This window comes from Macrosteles quadrilineatus, unplaced genomic scaffold (genome assembly GCF_028750875.1).
Source record: "Macrosteles quadrilineatus isolate MER2022 unplaced genomic scaffold, UCM_ALF_1.0 Scaffold_6__1_contigs__length_79288215, whole genome shotgun sequence".
Taxonomy (NCBI): domain Eukaryota; kingdom Metazoa; phylum Arthropoda; class Insecta; order Hemiptera; family Cicadellidae; genus Macrosteles; species Macrosteles quadrilineatus.
In genome coordinates this window covers 60,702,102-60,724,098 of record NW_026542599.1, presented here as the reverse complement: position 1 = coordinate 60,724,098, position 21,997 = coordinate 60,702,102, and the positions used below count along the sequence as shown (strand labels likewise).

The window sequence follows — 21,997 nt, the reverse complement described above, 5'->3', positions numbered from 1 at the left end:
TGTCTCTAAAAGTAACGAATAAAAACCCTGATAAATTAGTTTTGAGTAATCCCACAAATTAAGATGTAGTAAAGAACTAAATATAGGACTTGAGACTTGTAATTAACCTTCATAATAAAATTTTCAATCTTACTGACCTTACAAAAATAATTTCATTAGTCCTACAATGATTTGTTTTTTTTTATGATAGCCTATGTCATATACTTGTTTAATAATGAGTAAGTACTGTTAAAAATTTTATTTTTTATTAGTTTTAGGGATAAAATAGTTATTATAACCGATCAACATTATTATTCCCCTGTTTTATGTTATTCATCTTCTTTAGAAGTATACTAGTACGGTACGGTATTTTCCTTCCACCATGGTATCAGCGTTGACTGTAGTATAGTGAGAAGTGAAGTGAGAGTGAGATCAGGATCACGGATCAGGCATTTAAGGCCAGGCAACCAAAAGTTTTTCCACTCCAATCCAAAAGAAAAGACTACAAACAACCGTACTGACAGTACGTTTTCTGTGCTGAAACTGAACCGAACCGAACCGACTGAACGCTGTAGCCTACTCGCATTGACTTTATATCTACACTACTAGTGACTGAGTGAGAACTGAACCAAACTGATGAAGATTAAGAGAAGTAGTGTAAAACAATAAAAAGTCTGTGAAATAACTTTAATGGAAAAAAACACAGGGAAATATTTTTCTTCTAGTGAAATATAAGTAATAATACGAAAAAAAATAATATTTGATCAGTTGTCATTTACCCGCTTTTTACCCGCCTATTTGCCATTACCCGCAGCATTACCCCCAGGTAACTAAATTACCCGCTTTTCGGGTAATTACCCGCTTTTTGGCAACACTGTTCAGAATCGAAAAGTAAACATATATAATCTTTTCATAACCTAACCTCTAACCTCAGTTCAGCTGTTCAGCTTCAGTGACAGCAGCTGGAAACTAGCAAGCAACAGCCGAACAGCCGGGAGCCGACGAGCCGACACTACTGACACTACTGACTGACAACGACCGGACAACGACACTGACGACAGCTTTAAGGTCGATTCACACACATCAGTTACGGCACGTCACAGTTAACAAAAATATTCTTTGATAGATTTTCTATTGCGCTATCTACACTCATCCGTCGCAGTCCCGTCAGTCAATTTCAGATTTCTTTCCAACGATACTTTTTGATTGTTCGGACGCCTGACGGAACTGTTTGAGGTTAGAAAATAGTGTTATTGTTATTTAAATGGTTGCGTTTGTATTTTGAGTACTGTTTGTAACAATCAACAAGATGGACAATGATAATTTAATAGAATATAGGATTAAAATTTAATTTTTTTGACTGTAAATTACTGTAAATATTAGAGACGGAAGACTGACTGAAACCAACTGACGGACAATTGACTGAGAAATTGCGGATGCAACTGTGACTGGACTGTAACTGGACTGCAACTGGACTGTAACGGAACTGTGACTGGACTGATGTGTGTGAATCGACCTTAAAGGTCGATTCACACACATCAGTTACGGCACGTTGCAGTCCAGTCACGTCACAGTTAACAAAAATATTCTTTGATGGATTTTCCATAGCGCTATCTACACTCATCCGTTGCAGTTCCGTCAGTGGCTCTGCCGGCGTCCGTCAGTCAATTTCAGATTTCTGTCCACCGATATTTTTGGATTATTCGGACGCCTGACGGACCTGTTTGAGGTTAGAAAATAGTCGTTTTGTTGTTTAAATGATTGTGTTTATATTATGAGTACTGTTTGTAACAATTAACAAGATGTACAGTAAAAATTTGATAGAATATAGGTTTATAATTTAAAAATTTTGTCTGTAAATTACTGTAAATTTTTGAGACGGAAGACTGACTGAAACCAATTGACGGACAGTTGACTGAGAAATTGCGGATGTAACTGAGACTGCACTGTAACTGGACTGTAACGGAACTGGGACTGAACTGATATGTGTGAATCGACCTTTAAGGTCGATTCACACACATCAGTTACGGCACGTCACAGTAAAGTCACTTCAGGCACGTCACAGTTAACAAAAATATTCTTTGATGGATTTTCTATTGCGCTATCTACACTCATCCGTTCCAGTCCCGTCAGTCACTCTGCTTGCATCCGTCAGTCAATTTCAGATTTTTTTCCAACGATACTTTTTGATTGTTCGGACGCCTGACGGAACTTTTTGAGGTTAGAAAATAGTGTTATTGTTATTTCAATGGTTGCGTTTGTATTTTGAGTACTGTTTGTAAAAATCAACAAGATGGGCAATGATGATTTAATAGAATAAAGGTTTAAAATTTAAATTTCTTGACTGTAAATTACTGTAAATATTAGAGACGGAAGACTGACTGAAACCAACTGACGGACAATTGACTGAGAAATTGCAGATGCAACTGTGACTGGACTGTAACTGGACTGCAACTGGACTGTAACGGAACTGTGACTGGACTGCACTGATGTGTGTGAATCGACCTTAAAGCATGTCGTCAGAGTCCGTTAGAATCAGCTGATATAACATTTTATATTGTAAACAGTAAAACTAGGGTAGGGGCTCGATGTGCAAGGCCTAAATAGAACTGATTGATTGTAATTGTATGACAATTACATGACCACGACAATTATAAGAATAGACCAGGAATCATTAAATTTCCATTTGAATTGATATGAAACAGCATTGATAAAACATACTCTGGTATGGTTTTTAGGTCCCACTCATGTATTTATTGCCAGCTTCCTTATTAATTATTATTGCACGATTTTTGTTACCACTGATATTAACTTATTATTTGCTACTTATGTATAGTTCATAGTTTGACAAAATTGTATTAATGGAGAAACCGTTGGAATAAATAAATAAATAAATGGTTTATCTATGGAAACAGCTACGAACAGCCATTGTATATTATACTATTTTGACGTAACCACATGTAAATATGTATATAATTGGTCTAATTGAGCCGACAACTGAATACCATTGAATGGGGGCTAGACAGTCAATAGAAATACTTTGTCAAGCCTATATATTCAAAAAAATATTCAGATGAAGAGACACAATCTATACTGAGTGAACCACTTAACTGTGCCACCATTGGTACCTCCAGACACTATTAGATTAGAAAAATATAGCTAAAGACATAATGGCTAAATGACACGGCAAGCTAATGTTAAAGTTTAACACGCTGTAGCACAGAAAACATACTACTATGTTTTCTGTGGCTGTAGCTTAGCTAAGTAGCGGTAGCTCCTAAACGAGTAGGTTTAGAGAGAAAATGACAAAAGCATAAAAGTCTTAAAATGCACCTAGAATCCAAAACAATCAAAATACAGAGTGTTCCGTAAGACATTTTTAAGTTAGCCGCCATATTGGAAAATGTAAGCCATTTTTCAAACGTTGAAATTCATATTTTTTTTAATGTCATTAAAAACTAGATGAAGTTCTTTCTAAAATCTAATCTGAGATAGGTCCTATTCAAGTGAAAAAAGGTGATATGTTTTTAATTGCATCTTTCTACTCATTTTATAATTCAAAGCTATTTTTTGTATAGCAATATAACTACCTACTGTAAAATAAAACAGTTATGCCAGTATGTTTTATCTATGGTTATGCTCTTGATGACGATTGTGATCAGTGCGTCCAGAACAAGACTACTAGAAAAAGTAGTATTATTACAAGTGGGTTAAATGGTAGTAGTTTGCAACCTGCCTTTATGCTAGAGTAAGAAATATCTTTGGCGGGAAACTTAACCTAATGCAGACCACAGAGAGAGAGTAGATGTTTGTTTACAAATTTAAAACTACTACTACTAACCTTACTCTTCATATAAAAAATTGAATCAAACATCATTGAATTATTTACTGTCGTAGATTATTGTCAATGCTATGCAGTACCGGTAGCTTATGTCTCAAATCTACTATCTAGATAGGTCAGTATTATAGGCCATTGGTTCTTTGTCTTATTTGTATTTCTAGCACTGTAGCAGTAGGCCTAGTGGCCTATCCCTAGTAGGCCCTAGTCACTTAGACTAAAATTTGTTGCAGGTTATTGTTATTGTTATAAAATATCTAAAATTAAATAATTATGCAAGTGTAAAAATATGATAAGTTAATAGGAATGATAGACCTCTAATAGGCTACCTAACTTATCTGATTTCATTTGAAAAGTAGGTAAGGGCAATTAAGTAGGCACGTTTTCTAATCTTGATATAAATTAAAACTTATTGATGTGTTTAACATTTACAAGGCTACTAAATAATTAGGCCTAAGTTACGCTGTAGCAAGGGCTGCACCTTAGTTCTGCCCTACACTCATTCGATTGAATATATCGATTATTTCATTTGATATATTAAGTTTGGATTATTCATATTAACAAACCGAATGAAATAATCGATATATTGAATAATCTACATATCAATATTTTTCATTAAGTAGAATGAGTGTAGGACAGATACTTACTAAAGTGCAGCCGTAGCAAGTTTGGTAGGGCTACAATTTGTATGACAAACGAACAATGCAATTTTTTGTACTGGTCGCGATTATGTTAGTTTAATTTCATCCATTAGGCCTACCAATAAAAGATTAATACCATTGAAGTTGTTGAAGATATCAAAGTTTTGCCTTAAAACAGTCTGTTTATTCCTTTTTAAACCTTATGAAGGATTCTATCAGGTGATGACTGGCCTAGTTACAATGTCAAGAAACTATCAAAAAGTTAGGTAGGTACTTCTTGTTTTGGAAACCTATAACTTAACTGACAAAAAGTAATTGTGTAATATTAATACATAGAGGGACTCTAGGACTTCAAGAAGAGTGGGGTGATATACAATTCTTTTAGAACTTAACTTAGGCTATTACAATTCATGACTTTAAAAAACATTCTAGTTAAGCGTTTGGTTAAATCTGTTATTAACTTTTTTGCAGGGTTAAGAAAATGAACAGTAATATTCCAGAACATTTTCTTCAGGTTACAAGGGCATCATCGACGAATGTTCTTGAAGGTACGTAATCATTCTTTTCTAAAGTTCAAAAATCTTAACTGATTACCGTTAAAATTTATATTTTACAATATTGAACTTGAAGTATTCTTCTTACTGGACTCAAAGTTTTGTTCACGTAGAGTTCCTTGGTTTCTGACAACCATACCTCGAATAATTCTGTGTCTTTGAGGATAATTGCTATGATAGATTTTATGATGTTGTTTAGGTACAATTACAGCTAACAAGCTACCTGGCTAGTCAACCAAAAGATGAAACCCTGTATTTAAAGAACAGAAAGTCAGTTTTACAGTAAGAGTAACTAAGTTAGCTTTAACTTGATTGGTTTCAAATATAAAGTAAAGCATACTAAACACTAAATTTCTTCAATAATGTAGGCTAATATCATAGACAGTGTTTCATTCTTTGTTTTATTCACCAACATTTTAGCGACTTTCTATCCCTGGCTTAACCCTCATAATATATCCATGTTTCCACCTTTCTTTCTTTTTCTTCATAATGCATGTTTAATTTATAGGTTTTACCTAATTTACCTAATTTTAGTGTTTTAAAAATATAAACCTCAACTCCCTGTCACACTAGATCCTCACTACTGTTTTCTGCGGTGATCTGGAGACGGTGAAGTGCTATTACAGTATGAATCTCATTGTTAATTCTACAATAAGGCCGTGCTGGCGGGTAGTTTTGTTCTAGCAATATCCAGCCTTATTGAGTCCAAGATACCGACTACTGAGGTACCGTGATTGATAGCTCAACAACAACAAAGAACATTGATAAACCTCAATACCTAATGTAATTAACACTAAATGTAGACTGTATGACTCTATTGATACTTACTACCAAGGCCGTATTTCCATAATGGCAGACATGGCGTTTGCCTTGGTTTGTTACCGAGCCTCACTTGAACCGTCAAAGGAAATTGTTTATTGAAAAATGAACTTCACAGATACCTATGTAAAATCTGAAGGGGGTTTAAATTCCGAACCAAGTTTTTTCTTCCCGATTGCCAAAAGCTTCTACGAAGATTGCAAAGTAAAAAATCAAGATTTCGCCACGATTGGGGGAGACAATGATGTAAAGTCTCTAGGACCGCAAAATATGTTTATGATTTATCCACGACCACAAGATATGTTCATGATTTTGCCACGGTTGTGGAAGACGAAAAAGATCCCTCTGGAAATGTGAAAGATGGGCTGACGTCACTATTTAATCACGTCAGCGGGATACGAAGATGACGTCCCCATGAATGCGGTAGACGTTCAATCTCGTCGTGACCGCAGGAGACGTAGAAAATCCACAATCGCAAAAGATGTTCGTGATTTCATTGCGACCGCAGGGGACACTCATGATATCCTCTTAACCAAGGGCAATGTCATTTATTTGGCGATAACTTTAACATAAGGATGGAAATAAAATTAAATTAAATGAAATGTTTAGATGTATTGATAGTCAAAGGTAGGTCAAAGCACAGAAAACGTACTACTATAACCCAGAATGCCAACCGCATGGTAAAAAGCATTAAGTGTTTTGAGAGAGCTTATCCTGTCAATCCGTAGGCAGCGCCACCAGCGTTGCCATGCAATAGCATAGCAACGCTGGTGGCGCTGCCTACGGATTGACAGGCAAAGCTCTCTCAAAACACTTAATGCTTTTTACCATGCGGTTGGCATTCTGGGTTATAGTAGTACGTTTTCTGTGGTCAAAGGTAGTGGCTTGCAGAAGCAATACTGGTACGTAGTATTTAAAGGTTCTAGTACTTCTAGTACACTAATATATTCAACCATAACTCTGCAAACTCCTTCCATAAAGAAGAATGAATCTACCAAAATAAAATTAACCAAAAAGTGTAAATTTTTTTTCATCTTTTCAATTTCTTCACAGATGGGACGACCGTGGTTGTTCTCTCAACATCAAGTGGACAGTTTATTGAACTTATTGATGGCCGAGTGGTAGACTCCTGTGACGTTGACAGAATTGCTGATGTCATTTCCATTTTCACATCATATGACCCTCTACAAAAGTATTATTTGCTTCAATGTCAAGACTTTCTTGTGGTGTTAAAAAGGAAGCCACTGTGTGTAAGTTGACTTTTCATTCTAGAATAGCTAGTTAAAAAATTTATAAACTACTTTGTATCATAATTTGTTCAATTTCTTTATCAACCTCTGAGTTCTTTAAAACAGCAACTCACTTAAATGTATACAGTGACGAAGCCAGGGGGGAGGGGTCCTGGGGGTCCGGACCCCCCCCCCCTTCCGGTCTTAAATATAATATTTTTTTGTTAAATTAAATGTCAAATTATACAATCATACTGTATTGACGTTAGGGTTGATTATTTTCAATAAAAAGACCGTTTTAGGGCCTATGTTTTTTAAATTTTTCCCAGACCCCCCTTTTAAAAGGTTGGTTGATCTCCCCCTATTTTGAAATCCTGGCAACGTCACTGATGTATATTTTAATACTAATATGAATGTATGGTGAGTGTAGAATGGAGTGAAATTATCTGGTTAGCTTTATTTGACAAACAAAAAATAAAAATGTCTAATAACACTTGTTATAATATATTTGCAGCTATACTGTTTACTCACAAGACGGTAAGTACATACAAAGGATGGTAAGTGGTGATCGATTTCGATTGGACACTCCAATCATCATCAGACCCAATAGGCAAATGACAAGAATCCCTCAATGGCGTCCCTATTGGCTACCGGAAGCAATGGTCAATAAGTTTCTCCAAGTACAGCTGGAGTCAAAATTCACTTGTTCATTAATGAGCTTATTTCTAATTTTTTTTTTCATTTTTCCTTCAAGGCCTACTAAAACCATTCCTCCCAAGTATTAATCACATTTCCTTTCTTACAATTCTTTAAAATAGATACATCGTCTTCCATTTTTCCTAATGAGTGGCCATTTTGTAACAAGTGTTGTGCGATATTTGATCTTTCCGGTTTGTTGTTTTTCTATGCAGATGTGTGGTTATTGAAACGTCTAATTACTTTGCCCGATGTAAACATGATCACAATCGTAAGCTTTTTATTGTCTTAAGAGCAGCTTTTTTTTAGCTAGGACCATTTATTTAGAGTCAAGTCATATAGGTACACAATGGGTCAGTTTCAAACAATCCAAAACTTACCTCTTCTCGAGAATGAACCAAGATGGTTTCCTATTCGTCCCAATAATTGTTACATTTTCTTTTCTCAGATCTTTAAAACATACAAAGATGTAGTGGAGTTAAAGATTGAAGACAGATTGAGAATTGGCCATCCTCAGGTTGTGATAAGCACTAGGAATGAGAAGGAGATTGTAACAAACTTTGTAGGCCAGTTGCATGCTCCTGTACCTCTTGCAGTGCCTGTGCTGACTGTCAGCCTCAATGGAAAACTACAGGTTTGTGACCAATGGATATTCTCTTTAGTTTAGGTTGTGTTGACATTAAGTGGTTCCATTTCCTCTCATCCACAGTTACTCTTCTTTCATATTTTGCTACGTCTAAATTCTCAATCCTCATTCTTCCGTAGCCCACTTTACCTCCTCTATCCATCTTCCTTCAGGCCTTCTTGATTTACGTAACTAAGCTCTATACCATCAATCTTATTTTCCTAGAGTTCTTTTAACTTTTTTCCAAGTCTAAATCATTATTTACTACTCCTCTCTTTTTAGCTTTACCCTTTCTGCTCTTTATTCCCAACTCTATCTTGTTCTTAACTCAAGAGTATACACAACTTAAATAGCAAGCATTTAGAAACATATCCAGTATTTAGTTTCTCAAATACATTGTATTGGATTTACAATTTTTATGAACCAGGATCAAACTGAAATCCTTTTAAATAGACCTAATAAAAAATCTCTAGGTCTCAATAAGAAAATACTTAATTAGGGAATCCAACAAGGTTCTACTGTTCCCTACTTCTGGAACTCCTTTTCTTGCATGTAATAAATTTACCCAACGATTTTTTCACAAAAACTACTAGGCCCTATATGATGAAAACTGCAGTCAAAAACCTGATTGCTAAGTTAAATTGGGAATATATTACTTAAGCTTTTACGGATTTGGCATACCAGATTAAAGTAATCCAAAATTAAGAAAGAAGAAACTAAAAAACACAAAATTCAAAACTATTAACAGTTAAATTATTACTGCTCATTCCCAACTCACTGAGTGTTTAATCTCAGCCAGCCAAAATCTTTAGCAGTATTCTCAATAGGTATTTTATGGAAATTTGGGGGAGGGCCAAGGGGGCGGGTAGAGAAGAATCTCTATGTTTTTCAAGATTGGAGTTGTAAATTCATATTTGTACATTTTAATATATTTGTAAGGTAAATTAACACATTTAAATTCATATAAAAAGATATGAAGTTTTTCTGCTTACAAATTTGTTCACCTGTCTATTTTCAGGAGATGAATGCTCGAGTGGCTAAAGTACGTCGGATGGTGCAGGAAAGACAAAATCTCAGATACAAAGCTTTGTACAACTTTACCCCTCATGTTGTACCACCTGATCTAGATATTGAGGTAAATTAAGTCATAGACATACAAAATACACCATAGATTTACCGGTATTAGTCTTTTCTGCCTTACAGCCTCATACATTCACTATCCTTATAGATCTGATGAAGACGATTATTGTGATGTATGTTTATATTTGGTAACGTGTGAGTGTGTAAATGTTGTCTAGACCTATTTATTTTCTTATATTCTTAGCTCAGGCAATTAACGATCTTTACTTGCATAGATAGAAACCATAACTTAATCTATGATTCAACAACAGCATGAAAGAGAACTAAAATACAGTAGTTTGTAAACAAGATTAAGATAATTATTATATTTCATCTAATTTAGCCAATAAATACAGGAGGTAATCACTAATTTGTAGTAAAGTTAACTTTTATTTTACCAGGTGGTATGAATGCAATTAGACTACTTATGTTTTCTAAGATACGAAGTATGTTATTTCTACATATTTGCACTATACATTGTTTGTGTAAAAATGTTTATATTTTAATGACAAAAACTATTTTGAATGTTGAATCTTATTGGGGTATTTAGTTTTGACAGTCTTTTTATTGTATTTCTCTTTCGTAGTGTGAGCCTCAAGTACTAGCGTGGGGTCCTTCCCTACCTCCCCCCACCACTTCTGGACCCACGGCTGACGCTCCTCTCCAACTCTCCTGTCCGTGGAAGAAGATCCACAACGGAAAATGGATTGTTGGCATTCCTGTTCGTAATAATTCCGCATCGTGAGTACATCTTTTATTTCTTTTATTAGTACGCTTAGGTTCAAATCAGAGACATTTTTACTTAGGATAAAAAGTGTTGAGTTTACGTGTTGTTTAACCCATTGGCGCCGACTTACGAGCGTTACTCGTACGGCCGCTGCAGGCCCGGAGGCCGACTTACGAGAGCTGCTCGTGTCACCGCTAGGCAGCGCCATTTGTTATTTAGTTATTATTATTTTTTGCTCTTTTTGTTTCTTCTTACTATTATAATGTTTATAAATATCTTGCTTCTTGATTTGCGTATTTACTCATTTATTTTAGCGAATAACAAACAATTTTGTGTTGCTATGGAAACCACATATCACCAAAAATCAGCTGCGGTAAGGTAAACAAACAATTTTTTTTTAAATGTTATTACTTATAAAAGTACACAACTTTTGATTTTTCTACGTAGGGAATCGATTGACCTTTATAATAGTAGTGTTATTTGGTGTCTGGATTCATCTTGGAATTTGTATATCAAGTTTACTTTCAAAATATTGTTTTTAAAATTTTTATTTTTATAATCTTTATATATATATATTTTTTTAGTTTAGAACTTTGACTATCCAATTAACACTTTTCTGTAGACAATTTTACTGTGAACAAAATGGTGAAAGAATTATTAATTTATTACCTAAGGTTTTCTTTCTATAGCAGTTAGAGTAAAAGTATACAAATTTGGTAAAATTAATTGCCGCCAGAGGGTGCTGCAGGTAGCGGATTAATTCCTTCCCCAATGGGTTAAAAATTTAAAGAATCGTTAGTTTTTTATTTTAATTAAAGAATTTGACCATTGATACTTATGAATGAGTTAAATATCAAGCCAGCGTTCTTTTTGCTTCGCGGTGGCCGGAACCGCCGATCCCTTTAAATAAAACCAAAGGGATGGTTTTTCTAGCGACATGGTTTCTCTATGACTGGGACAAAAAAATCCTTGTAACTTTTCACGCTGGTATAATTTTGCCCAGAGACACTCCTGTCTTTTGTTTTATTTGCATGTCATCATACGACGCTACCAGGCTCTATTTTCATACATTGCTTCAGGCGAGGCCTTTGCTCCCTCTATAACACTCCTGTGGCAATAATTACAATTAGTAAGTAATTGTCATGAAATCTGAAGGTAAACGGTACTTGGTGAGATTGCCTACCTACGCCTGCTCTTACAGTTCTACAGTCAGTACTTTCTTTAAACAAAATTTCTTATGACTCCAACTGTGTCAAAATGTGAAATTGCTTGTTTATGGTGTACATATTTTCATTAATTTTGAAAAATTAATTAATTTAATTGTAGGTGTTTTAAATTAAATCAAAACAACACATATTTGGTTCCTCTGTTCCTTGTAGCAGCGAACCTCAGTACTCTCTGAATCGATATTTATTATTCTGGCCGGGAGTCGATCTAAGTGAAAATTTTGTTGCACTGTATGAAATATTGATTGGCTAAAACTCCAATAAAGTAACTAAATTACTTAGTTTGCTGTGAAGGGTGGTTTCATATACTAATATTCTAACGTTTGATCAAATCCAACGAGGAGCTAAAGAAAAACTTGTAAAGAAAACCAACAGTTTTATTAAATTCATAATAACATTATCTTACATATTTACATTTCTACAGAATAAATTGAACAATAACAAAGTGATATCAAACAATTTCTTATAACAAATCTAAACTTAGTGGCTACAAACATTGCACAAAACTTAAGCAAAGTGTTTATGGTTACATTGTGCATCTCAAAATTTAGTTTTATCTTGGTGGCAAACAGATTTTACTATAATGAATTATAATAGGCCTATTAAAAAACTAGTATTTGACAAAAACATTGAACAACCCAAAAAAGTGATCAAAAGCATCAATTTACTTGGTGAATCGGTTTGGTTTTAATGTTTTAATATAAACAAACACAATCAAATAATTATTACGTATAAATACCGTACTTATTAATAATTATTTCGTAGATTTGTTTAAACAAATTGCTTGGTTTCCATCATTATATTTTGCGCATATTCAATAAATAATCTTAAACAGATACCGTTACAACCTATATCACAGTATTATGTTTGACCATAGTTTTCATACAATAATTTTGATCGAATTCAAGAAACGCTTATTTAATTTATTGCTAAAACCCAGATCTAGTAGGATCTTATGAATGAAATAACTCTGGTAACTCAACTTCAAAGTAGTTGTTTAATAATGTTAACAAATATATTATACTTATAAATATATCCTCAAATAAATCAAGTACTTCTAATTTAAAAGCTCAAGAAGCAAGATATATATTTAAATAAAGAGATATATTTAAATAAAAGCTCTCAATGGTATTCTTCAAGCTGTATATTATTTTATTTTCAGTCAAGCACTGTTTGGAAACTAAAGAATACATTCTAGCTAGTTTTATGAGACAGAATTTGTAATGAACAAAGTTCGACCGCACCATTGACAATGTGGCGGTATTGGATTTGGTTTTTCTCTCTTGATTATTTTATGTTCAATAGTTTTTATGACATATTTGAATTGGTAAAAGAAGTAAAGAAGTCAGTTGTTCAACTTCGATTCTAAATGCACCTTTGATATTTTTAGATTGTATGATTTAAGATGTCGCAATGGTTCAAATTCTGTTCTCGTAACTACCTTAAATTTTAAAAGTTTTTAGAAATCATCAATCTATCATTGCCTGATTGGATTTAGGATGAATCAGGATTACAATTTGCAAATAGGTCTTGAGTGGAGCTTTCCCATGGTTGAACATTTAACCTTTGAATTTGAAGGCAAGGAATTGGCTAGCATTTCATTTGAACTATTAAAATAATTGTTGAACGGAAATTAACTTAATGTTGTTAGCCTTCGGATCACTGGTAGGCCTATTATAATTATTTAAATACCTTACACTGTCTAAGTGATCCTTAGTAGTCTATAGGCTGCTACAGTTTCATTCCCAAGGGAACTTCATCAGGATGTGAGGGACATCAAATTTCATTCCAGAGGAATGTGACTTTGATGGATTTTAACTTTGACGGCTTCTCGGGAATAAAATTTGGTGTATCTCAGCCTGATGGAAGTTCCCTCAGGAATGAAACTGCAGTAGCCTATAGACTACTAAGGATCAGTATAAGGTATTTAAACCATTATTTATTAGAAATTAACTGTGCAATCCATCTGTGTTGCAGTCAAACTTTGTTCTTTGAATCATGCTTTTCAATAAAATGGATACAGCATCAACAAATGCAAATAATGTCTACTTAATGGCCATGACCCTATACCTAACAGCTTAATCGGCAGTATCTTTCAAAAACCTATGGAATATTTAAAGTTTAAAAGTCTGAAAAGTCTTAGCTTAGTTAACAACCGTATAAAAGCAGTTTTTACAATGCCTATTGTTAAAAATGTAGAAATGGAACTGACCATCATAACAAGTAAAGTTGTTAGTATCGGGTCGGAACTTGTTATGAGGTGTTTTAGACGGATCGTTTTCTGCAGTTACGTTTTGACAGGGTTTCGATTTGCCAGGATAAAAATTAATTATCTACAAATACCGTACTTTGGACAGCAAGGACTGGTAAGGGCGCAGGCAATGTTGGAAAGACTATAGTAGTATTCTTTGATCTAATATTGAAAAGTCTAGAACATTTAATTAATCAGTACATCACATGTAATCTTTGCATTAAGACTCTTACACACAACGTTTCCTTGCTGTTGGTGCAAAAGTGATGGTAACTTATCTCTGTTATCGGCTGCCGCCAAGTGAAAACTATATGTTTTGGACTTTCCAGCTACTAAACATGATTAATTAGTTTACCTGTCGACATTCCGGCTTACAAACATTATTTTCGTCTTAAATAAAGAGATTGATAGTGGATTGTTTGATATCCGCTCTAACAGAATCCCCAAAATTGTCTTGGGGAAAATTGAAATGTTGGTTGAAGAATCAGAGTTAGAATCCCTAATTATTCTATGAATTCTACTCTGAAGCATAACTAAGGAGATGGAATGTCAGAGCAAAGTCTTCTAGTTGTAACCTCTACATATGATGGGTTGGAGTGTCAAAGGATCAAAGGAATTTATTCTAGTTTCTAGCCTCTACGCTTGATTAGATGGAATGTCTGAAGTCTTAGATGGAATGTGAAGGCTGTCTAGTTGTAAATGAACTTCAGATCTTGAAGTAGCATCAAATGATGGATTGGAATGTGAAAAAATTGTACGGTTTGGAATGTAGGTGTAAAACACACTTCTAGAAAAATCATTGTGGTTGTGTAATACTTTTATAAGTATAGATTAACCAATCCCAAACTTTTGTTTGTAGCTTCTACAAGCGATTAGTTGTAATGTTGAATAGATTAGCTTTTTTCATATTGTGAGTTGTGACTAACACCTCTTGATTTCTTAATTGTGTTAGCCACTTTGAAGTAATCCGTAAGCTGTGGTTGGTAGGTTCTCTTCACACCAAAATGGCTTTGGTTGGACTGTCATTGGCTGCTAGCTCTAGGTATCTGTCCAGTGAGAATCCAAACAGCTCAAAGTCAAACCTGGAAACATAATATTTATCACTTAGGTTTCAAAAGAATGTCTTCTGCCAACAGTAATTGGCCAAATTGAATATGTTTCTAGTTTCTACTCAAGTTGTGGAATCACATTGACTTTGTAATCGTTAATTACCACAAAATAATCCATACAGAGGAGTGTAATGTCTAGTAGCGAATGTTTTGACACAAAGTTCTGTGATTAGATTTCTGTAGTCTAAAATGTCGACCACTATTGAAGTCCATTTACAGACGTGAATGGAGTGGAGGGTTAAAAATGACAACATATTTAAGGTGATGGAGTTTGGAACGAGTATTAAACATTTGGATGATGTTGTCCATGATAATCACAGTGTAGGTCGGATGCTGTTGTTCATAAGTCTTGTTTAAGGCAGTAACTAAAGTGGAAGGAATTTTACACGCAGATTGTTGTGTGAATGAATGAGAAATTGCCGAACTTATAGAAGATGTCTCTTAGACTTCTAAAAATAATGGTAAACGCTTGTAGCACTACACACTTTTATCAGCAAGCAAGTTTCCTTAACTTGAATCGCTGTCTCTATATAAACTGATGAACACACGCTGCCTGTGCCGTGCCTCTGCACACCACCTCAGTCACTATTGCACAGGTTTTACGTATAAACACCACGTTGTGTTCTTCTCTCCCACTCCTCTCTGATTTTAATTGGGGTAAATCCAATCCCACAGAATCCTAATCACAGAAAGTAATATATACTTGGTGGGAGCATCGATTTTCCTCCGCATTGTTTTTGGTTACTATGTCGAGATTAAGGGTGAAAAGTGATAAAAAAGTGGTGGGTGAAGCAAAAAATAGTAGGGCTGAATAGAGACATTAATTTACATTCAACCCCCACCTTTTATATGTTTCTTAACAATACGTACATCATTTAACAATGGTTTTTCTGGTTTGCTTTGAGTCATTGTAATTTAAGTGTTATTTAATGGTTCAATTATATTTTAAAGTATACAATTATTTAATTTTAAACCAAATATTAAAACTATCAAATTTAAATAGACTTCTAAGACCTTTATATGGAACACTTTAACATATTACACAATTAACCTGTTCATTTAAGAAGGAAGATTTCCCAGAGTGGTATGGATTATTTAGCTCTGCACCTCGGAATTGTTTCTTGAGGTGCATTAATAAAAAATTTCCTCTACACTGGAGTTTTCCCTTGCCCTTAGTTAAAAAATCAACAACTTGTTAAGCAGATTTCCCTGTAGAGAAGAAGCTATTTTGTATTCTTGGAAGGAAATTACTGCTTTTACTGCTTGACTCCTACTGTATCACAAAAAAGGTGTTTACTTTTATAGCCTATTTTAGTAAAAAATATAAATAGGTATTTTGTTTTATCTCATTTGTACTGGAAGTTTTGTTTTGTTTACATTTTATGTAGGAGTTTTGGTTTGTTTCTAAAATATAATTTCAATAATCTTTTCTGTCATTTCATAGAATTTCAAAAATCTGCCTATGTACTAGGTAGAAGTGAAGCATAAAAGAGGGCTTTTTTGGTAAATTTTAAATTTAAAACGTTAATAGCTTGAGTTATTATAGTTTTATTTCATTTCCACTTGTTAAATGATTTTAACTTTTGACCCTCTAATATCCTGTAGCACAATCTTGGAGTTACTCATTAAATTATGTTAAAAAAATTGCTGCTGGTGGTGTATAAAAATTGAATGTCTACATCAGAATCCAAGTCAATGAGATGAATCAGCTGACCTGTAGATGTTGTAGAGCTGTAACAGCTGGGTTAGAGTCAGCTGACTGTAGTACTTAGTGATTACATCAGGAGTGTTGGGACCTTTGGACGGGTTTCGCCACTCAGCCTTCACCAGGTGACCAATGCCTGCTACTTCTATCAGGTACCTCTGGTCTTCCTGAAACAGCGAAACAAGCTTGTATAGTAGTGGTAACATCAATCAACATCAAGTACTCTTATTGTGAACAGATTTGTGTATTTAGGTTAAACATTGGATTGTATTGTAACCTTAAAAAAACTATTCTTTTACTCTCATTACAATTGGAAACCAAGTTAGTTCTTGGCCTTACGAACATATTGCCTACATATTCTTCAATCTTCTGATACTTTCAAACATATGCCACACTTTCTTAGGTCTTTCTTAACTTTGGCCCACCCGATTCTTGGAATTCATAGAGGCTGAGACCTCTTTCTGGTACTCCTTTCCACATCTTTTTAATACTGCTTTCCCCATTAGCCAACACACATGACCCAACAAACTTAGTCTTTTACTGTACATTGTCCCTACAACCTCTGGTTTGTTTTATAATTCTTACAGCTCTCTGTTCTGCTTTCTCATTCTACAAGCAATATTTCCTTGAAATGGCTCAAACAGCTGCATACCAAACAAAAAAACCCTTCATTTGAAAAAAGGTACTGTTAACAACATTCATTACAACAACGTTGTCAAAAAGTGGGATACAAATTTAAATCTATATATTCTATCTATATACTTAATACTGTAAGGGTTTTTTCTTTGTTACATTCCTTTTTCAGCTGTCCTACTTAACCGATATTTACTATTGAGGTGACATTTTACAGAGCTTAAGTGCACCTGTGAATGGTATCTAATTAAAAAGGTAATTTATGTCAGGGCTTTGCCCCCTCACAATTAATTTATCTCTAGAGTCAATTTTCAAAGATCCAGTTTTGCTGACCAACTTACTTTAAACGGTTTAAATATGAATTGTAATTTAACAGCTGTTCCTTCAGTTAAGTATTTAAACACAGTCAGGACAAGAGACTAAAAAGAAGTATAATCAACAAATTTATTGTAAATTAGCTGTTCTATTCACTTTATAACTGTTCTAAACAAACATAAATTTGGAAAAGTAAATCGGCATTTCACTAAATCTATTTCGTTTGGGAAATAAGTGTTTGACCCTTTTTAACTGTACAATTTGCATATGGGTTCCCTCATTTATCATTAAAGTTCTACTAATATAACGTGATCACTGATCACTTACATCGAGTGTGTCAAACTTGAGGATCATGTCGAACTCCACCTGGCAAGGAGAGCAGAACTCTGTGATGGGAGTCCAGTGCATGTCCAGAGTATGGCCTTTCCTGTGTTCATGGACCAGGTAGCTGACAAACTCGGGGAATGTGGGCCAACGAGGGTTGTGTAAACTGCGGTCTCGGATCGGCCTGCCCTCCTGTTAGGAATATTAACAGTTAGCGTTTATGATATGTGATGATAGTTTTAAAGACCAATGATGAAAGACATGCATTTAGAGAATTTTATACCCTCTGATGAATTTTCAGTGTTGTTGCCCTTATGAAAAAGTTTATATATGGCCATATAAAATTTTTTTTATCCGGTTATATTTGGTTTTGGACCAAATACAACCAGATATGATCATATATGGAATCCCCCAGATATGATCATATATGGAATCCTCCATATATGATCATATATGGAATCCTCCATATATGGAATTTTTTAATAAAAAATATATAAATAAATAAAAAAATAACAATTAAACATATTTTTACCTTAAATGGTATAAACTATAAATTAAAACTATAATAAAAATTTTAAATTCAAAAATTTCAAAACAAAATTTTTAAGCATCTGACTGGGAATTGAACCCGGGACTCCGGCGTGAGAGTCTGCCCCCTTAGCCACTACACCACGATTGCTTCATATCATGTGGATGATCAAAACCCATTACGAATAAGAGAAGCTGTATTTGGTCTCGTAAAACAAGATTTTTCTTAGACATTTTATGTCATTTGAAGAATGTTATTATTAATATAGCCTAACTACGTGACATTGATATTTGAGGCTGTTTGATAGCAAAGGTACAATTAATTAATTATTAATATAATATTCTCCTTATTTAGGCCTACTACACTTACAATTTTAAAATTATACGTCAGTTTTAAGATTTTGTTGCGTTATAATAAAATTGTACAATAGATGTATGTACAGGATTTTGTCATCAGGGTTCAAATCTGGATATTTTATTTCTTTACTAATAATTACTTTAAAGGAGAATTGCCTATATTATCTGCCCCCTTACTGTACCACATATCAACTCAATCAGTTAAGTAGTTTGTGCTTGGAGAGCAACAAGAAAATACACAAACTGATAAACTTTAGATTTTTAATATTATAAGAAGTGTTTGGGAGTTTGAGAGTTACATAATCCTAAAGTGGCAACAATCCCTTATAATAATTCCAGTTATTGTCAAAAACCCATTTATAGATGAGCATAAATGGAAAATTATTATTCCATATATGAGTAATTTAATTTCATACCTGGGAGTCATATATGACCATATATAGACCATAATTCCATATATGGAGGATATTTATGGCCATATATGGGCAATATTTTCATATATAAAAAACATGTATGGCCATATATGAACAATAATTTCATATGTAGAAAACATGTATGGCCATATATGGGCAATAATTTCATATATAGAAAACATGTATGGCCATATATGAACAATTATTTCATATATAGAAAACATGTATGGCCATATATGAACAATTATTTCATATATAGAAAACATGTATGGCCATATAAGAACAATTATTTCATATATCGAAAACATGTATGGCCATATATGAACAATAATTCCATATATATACTACATATATGGCCATATATGGACACCACCATATATGGATACAACCACATCTGGCCATATATGCTTCCATATATGCTCATCAAAACCCATATATGGCTTTATAAAACCATATATGGAATTTTGATATGGCCATATATGGCCAGAAATTACTTTTTTATAGGGGTGGTCAAGAACTGCACTTGTTTGAATGATTTAGTTTTAGAAGTTAGCTTAGGATCAATTGTGAAGTACAACGTAAGGTAAATTGAAGTTTGTAGGGTTGTGGTTCTCTATGTTTGGGAAACCGTACGATTATTACTTAAGTGTTTTTAAACAATGGTGTTGAGTATTCTAGTGTAGGAGAATGACAGGATATAGAAGTATAATAAATAGGAGAGAAGTGAAGTGAAGTATAGGAGTTCGGAGGTTGGGGATAGGAATTTATTAGATAAAAGTAAAGAAGATAAAAGTATTGGACATAAAGTATACGAGATAAAAAGTATAGAAGATTTGAGTGTAGGAGATAAAAGTATAGGGGCATAGGACTGTAGGAGATTGGATTGGAGCAAAAAATATAGCAAGAGTGTTAGACGAACAGAATTTATACTGGAGTATGAAGTATTTAAGATGTATGGGAAATAAAATAGCACATGAATAAAGAAGATCTGATATAGGAGACTGGACGGTATGGAATACAGTATAAGTAAAGGTGATTGTTGGTTGTAGTATAGGAACGTAGGTACACCCTAACCTAGGAGATTGGAATTGCACAGAATATAGCACAGGAGTGTAGCAAATTGGAATATAAGAGGCTAAAGTATATGAAGTAGGAGTGTAAGAAAGTGTTGGTTAGAGTTTGTGGATGAAGGAACTAAAAATTGGAATATAAGAGGCTAAAGTATATGAAGTAGGAGTGTAAGAAAGTGTTGGTTAGAGTTTGTGGATGAAGGAACTAACCTTATCAATCTTGTTTCGGAACTGCAGCACTATCCGCTGGCCCAGCTTGGCGTGATGAGTGTTAGGCAAAGCGTACTGTATCTTGTCTCTGTATGCGGAGAGCAGTCGTTCTAAAGGATGTCTTACGATGAGGAAGGCCAGAGAGTCGTTGAGAGCCGCGTGCAGCTCCTTGACAGTGGGCCGAGGATAGCGTTTACGAGCCAGCTGTAGTGGCACGATGTTGCTGCGTCGCAGAAACTCTCTCTTGTAACCTGGGACGTTGAATTGACAATGTATTTATTCATATTGTGTACAATGGTATACAATTGGCATTATAGTACTAAAATCTATAATTAAACTAGCAGAGTACCCGACCTTCGTACGGGGTTGGAATATAAGTATAAAATGCTTATTGCACTTATACTCAAGCTTTGCGTTTGCAATAAGGGAGGACAAAGTTTGATAAAATTTGCTTTTTTAAATTCACAGTATTCTATAGTATTACACATCTACCACAGCCATAATGTTCTACCACTTCACCTAAACAATAGAGAAAAATAAATTACCAACAATTCGCAAAATATCACAAATTATTCATGAAATGAAAAACATAAACATAACTGTAAACAATCCTACTTTGACAGTTCTCATTGCAAATCATAGTTTTTTTGTTGCTGCTTAGTTCAAATTAGCTGTTTTCATAAATGTAAAAAAATATAGTGCTGCACCCTGTTGGTAAATCTTATAACTTTTTAATGCTTTTCCATATCATAGAACCAACTTTTTTAGTTGAAACAGCTGACTAAATTCTCTAATTCCCTTTAAATATGAATACTCATAAGGTTAACATGGGGAATTACAGAGCCACTGGGGCGGAGCCCGAAAGGATTTTTGAGAGAAGAATATGCCTATATGTTAATCGGGAATGTAAGCTATCATCATGCCAAATTTCAGCCCAATCCGTCCAGTGGTTTATGCGTGATTGAACTTCAAACACACAAACAAACACACAAACTTTCACATTTATAATATTAGTAAGATTAAGTTACAGACAATTTGCGTGATTTACATAGAAAAATATATTTATGGTGCATCAAAGGCATGAGTAAACATGTGCAATCAAAGATTAGTGTTTTCAGTGAGAATTATTAGTACTGGACAAGTTGGATTTCCTTATTTGAGATTTTTTGGTTATTTGATGAATTACAGTATTTTGAGTAATCCAAAACAGATAAATGTGCTTGAAATGCCATTTGTTTATTTTTATTTTTTTAGGTCCAAACCCTGGTCTAGTATGTATAGTGTGTTAGATAGCATGTTTAATAGATAAAAACATGGCACCTGCTGGGTACAAAATTTATTCTGCCTGGGGGTAAGGAAACGACGATTTAAAGGAAGCACTGTAGCTGAACGTGAAATCTAAATGAGTGTGGGGGAGTGTGATGTTTTGTGTGGATTTCTTATGACTAAGATTACATTTTTCTTTTGCCAAGAGCACTTTAAACGCTTAGTAATAAAAAGGAGCCATGTCCAGGATTTGGAGCTACTAACTTTTCTTGGACTGAACCAACAAAAGGGCAACCCTCTGATTGTAAAGTGATCACTATAACTGCTCAGCTATCCTCTTAAGCTAAATAACTATTTGAGTTA

The 21,997-nt window shown here is 34.2% G+C and overlaps 2 protein-coding genes across 2 annotated transcripts in view; one reads left to right on the top strand and one right to left on the bottom strand.

The window, feature by feature from the left end:
* Positions 1-3,803: 3,803 nt before the first annotated feature.
* Positions 3,804-21,997, top strand: part of LOC128996142 (uncharacterized) — a 129,341-nt gene continuing 111,147 nt past the window's right edge. Inside the window, exons 1-6 of the mRNA XM_054421268.1 lie at positions 3,804-3,935; positions 4,930-5,006; positions 6,885-7,081; positions 8,205-8,390; positions 9,400-9,516; positions 10,087-10,241. Coding sequence (XP_054277243.1) covers positions 3,910-3,935; positions 4,930-5,006; positions 6,885-7,081; positions 8,205-8,390; positions 9,400-9,516; positions 10,087-10,241 — 758 coding nt within the window. The 5' untranslated portion in view covers positions 3,804-3,909. The remainder of the gene's footprint in view (positions 3,936-4,929; positions 5,007-6,884; positions 7,082-8,204; positions 8,391-9,399; positions 9,517-10,086; positions 10,242-21,997) is intronic.
* The window catches only part of LOC128996144 (carbohydrate sulfotransferase 11-like), a 69,563-nt gene continuing 59,382 nt past the window's right edge, over positions 11,817-21,997 (bottom strand). The window contains exons 3-6 of the mRNA XM_054421272.1: positions 20,369-20,619; positions 17,794-17,982; positions 16,528-16,685; positions 11,817-14,786 (exon numbers count right to left, since the gene is read on the bottom strand). Coding sequence (XP_054277247.1) covers positions 14,699-14,786; positions 16,528-16,685; positions 17,794-17,982; positions 20,369-20,619 — 686 coding nt within the window. The 3' untranslated portion in view covers positions 11,817-14,698. The remainder of the gene's footprint in view (positions 14,787-16,527; positions 16,686-17,793; positions 17,983-20,368; positions 20,620-21,997) is intronic.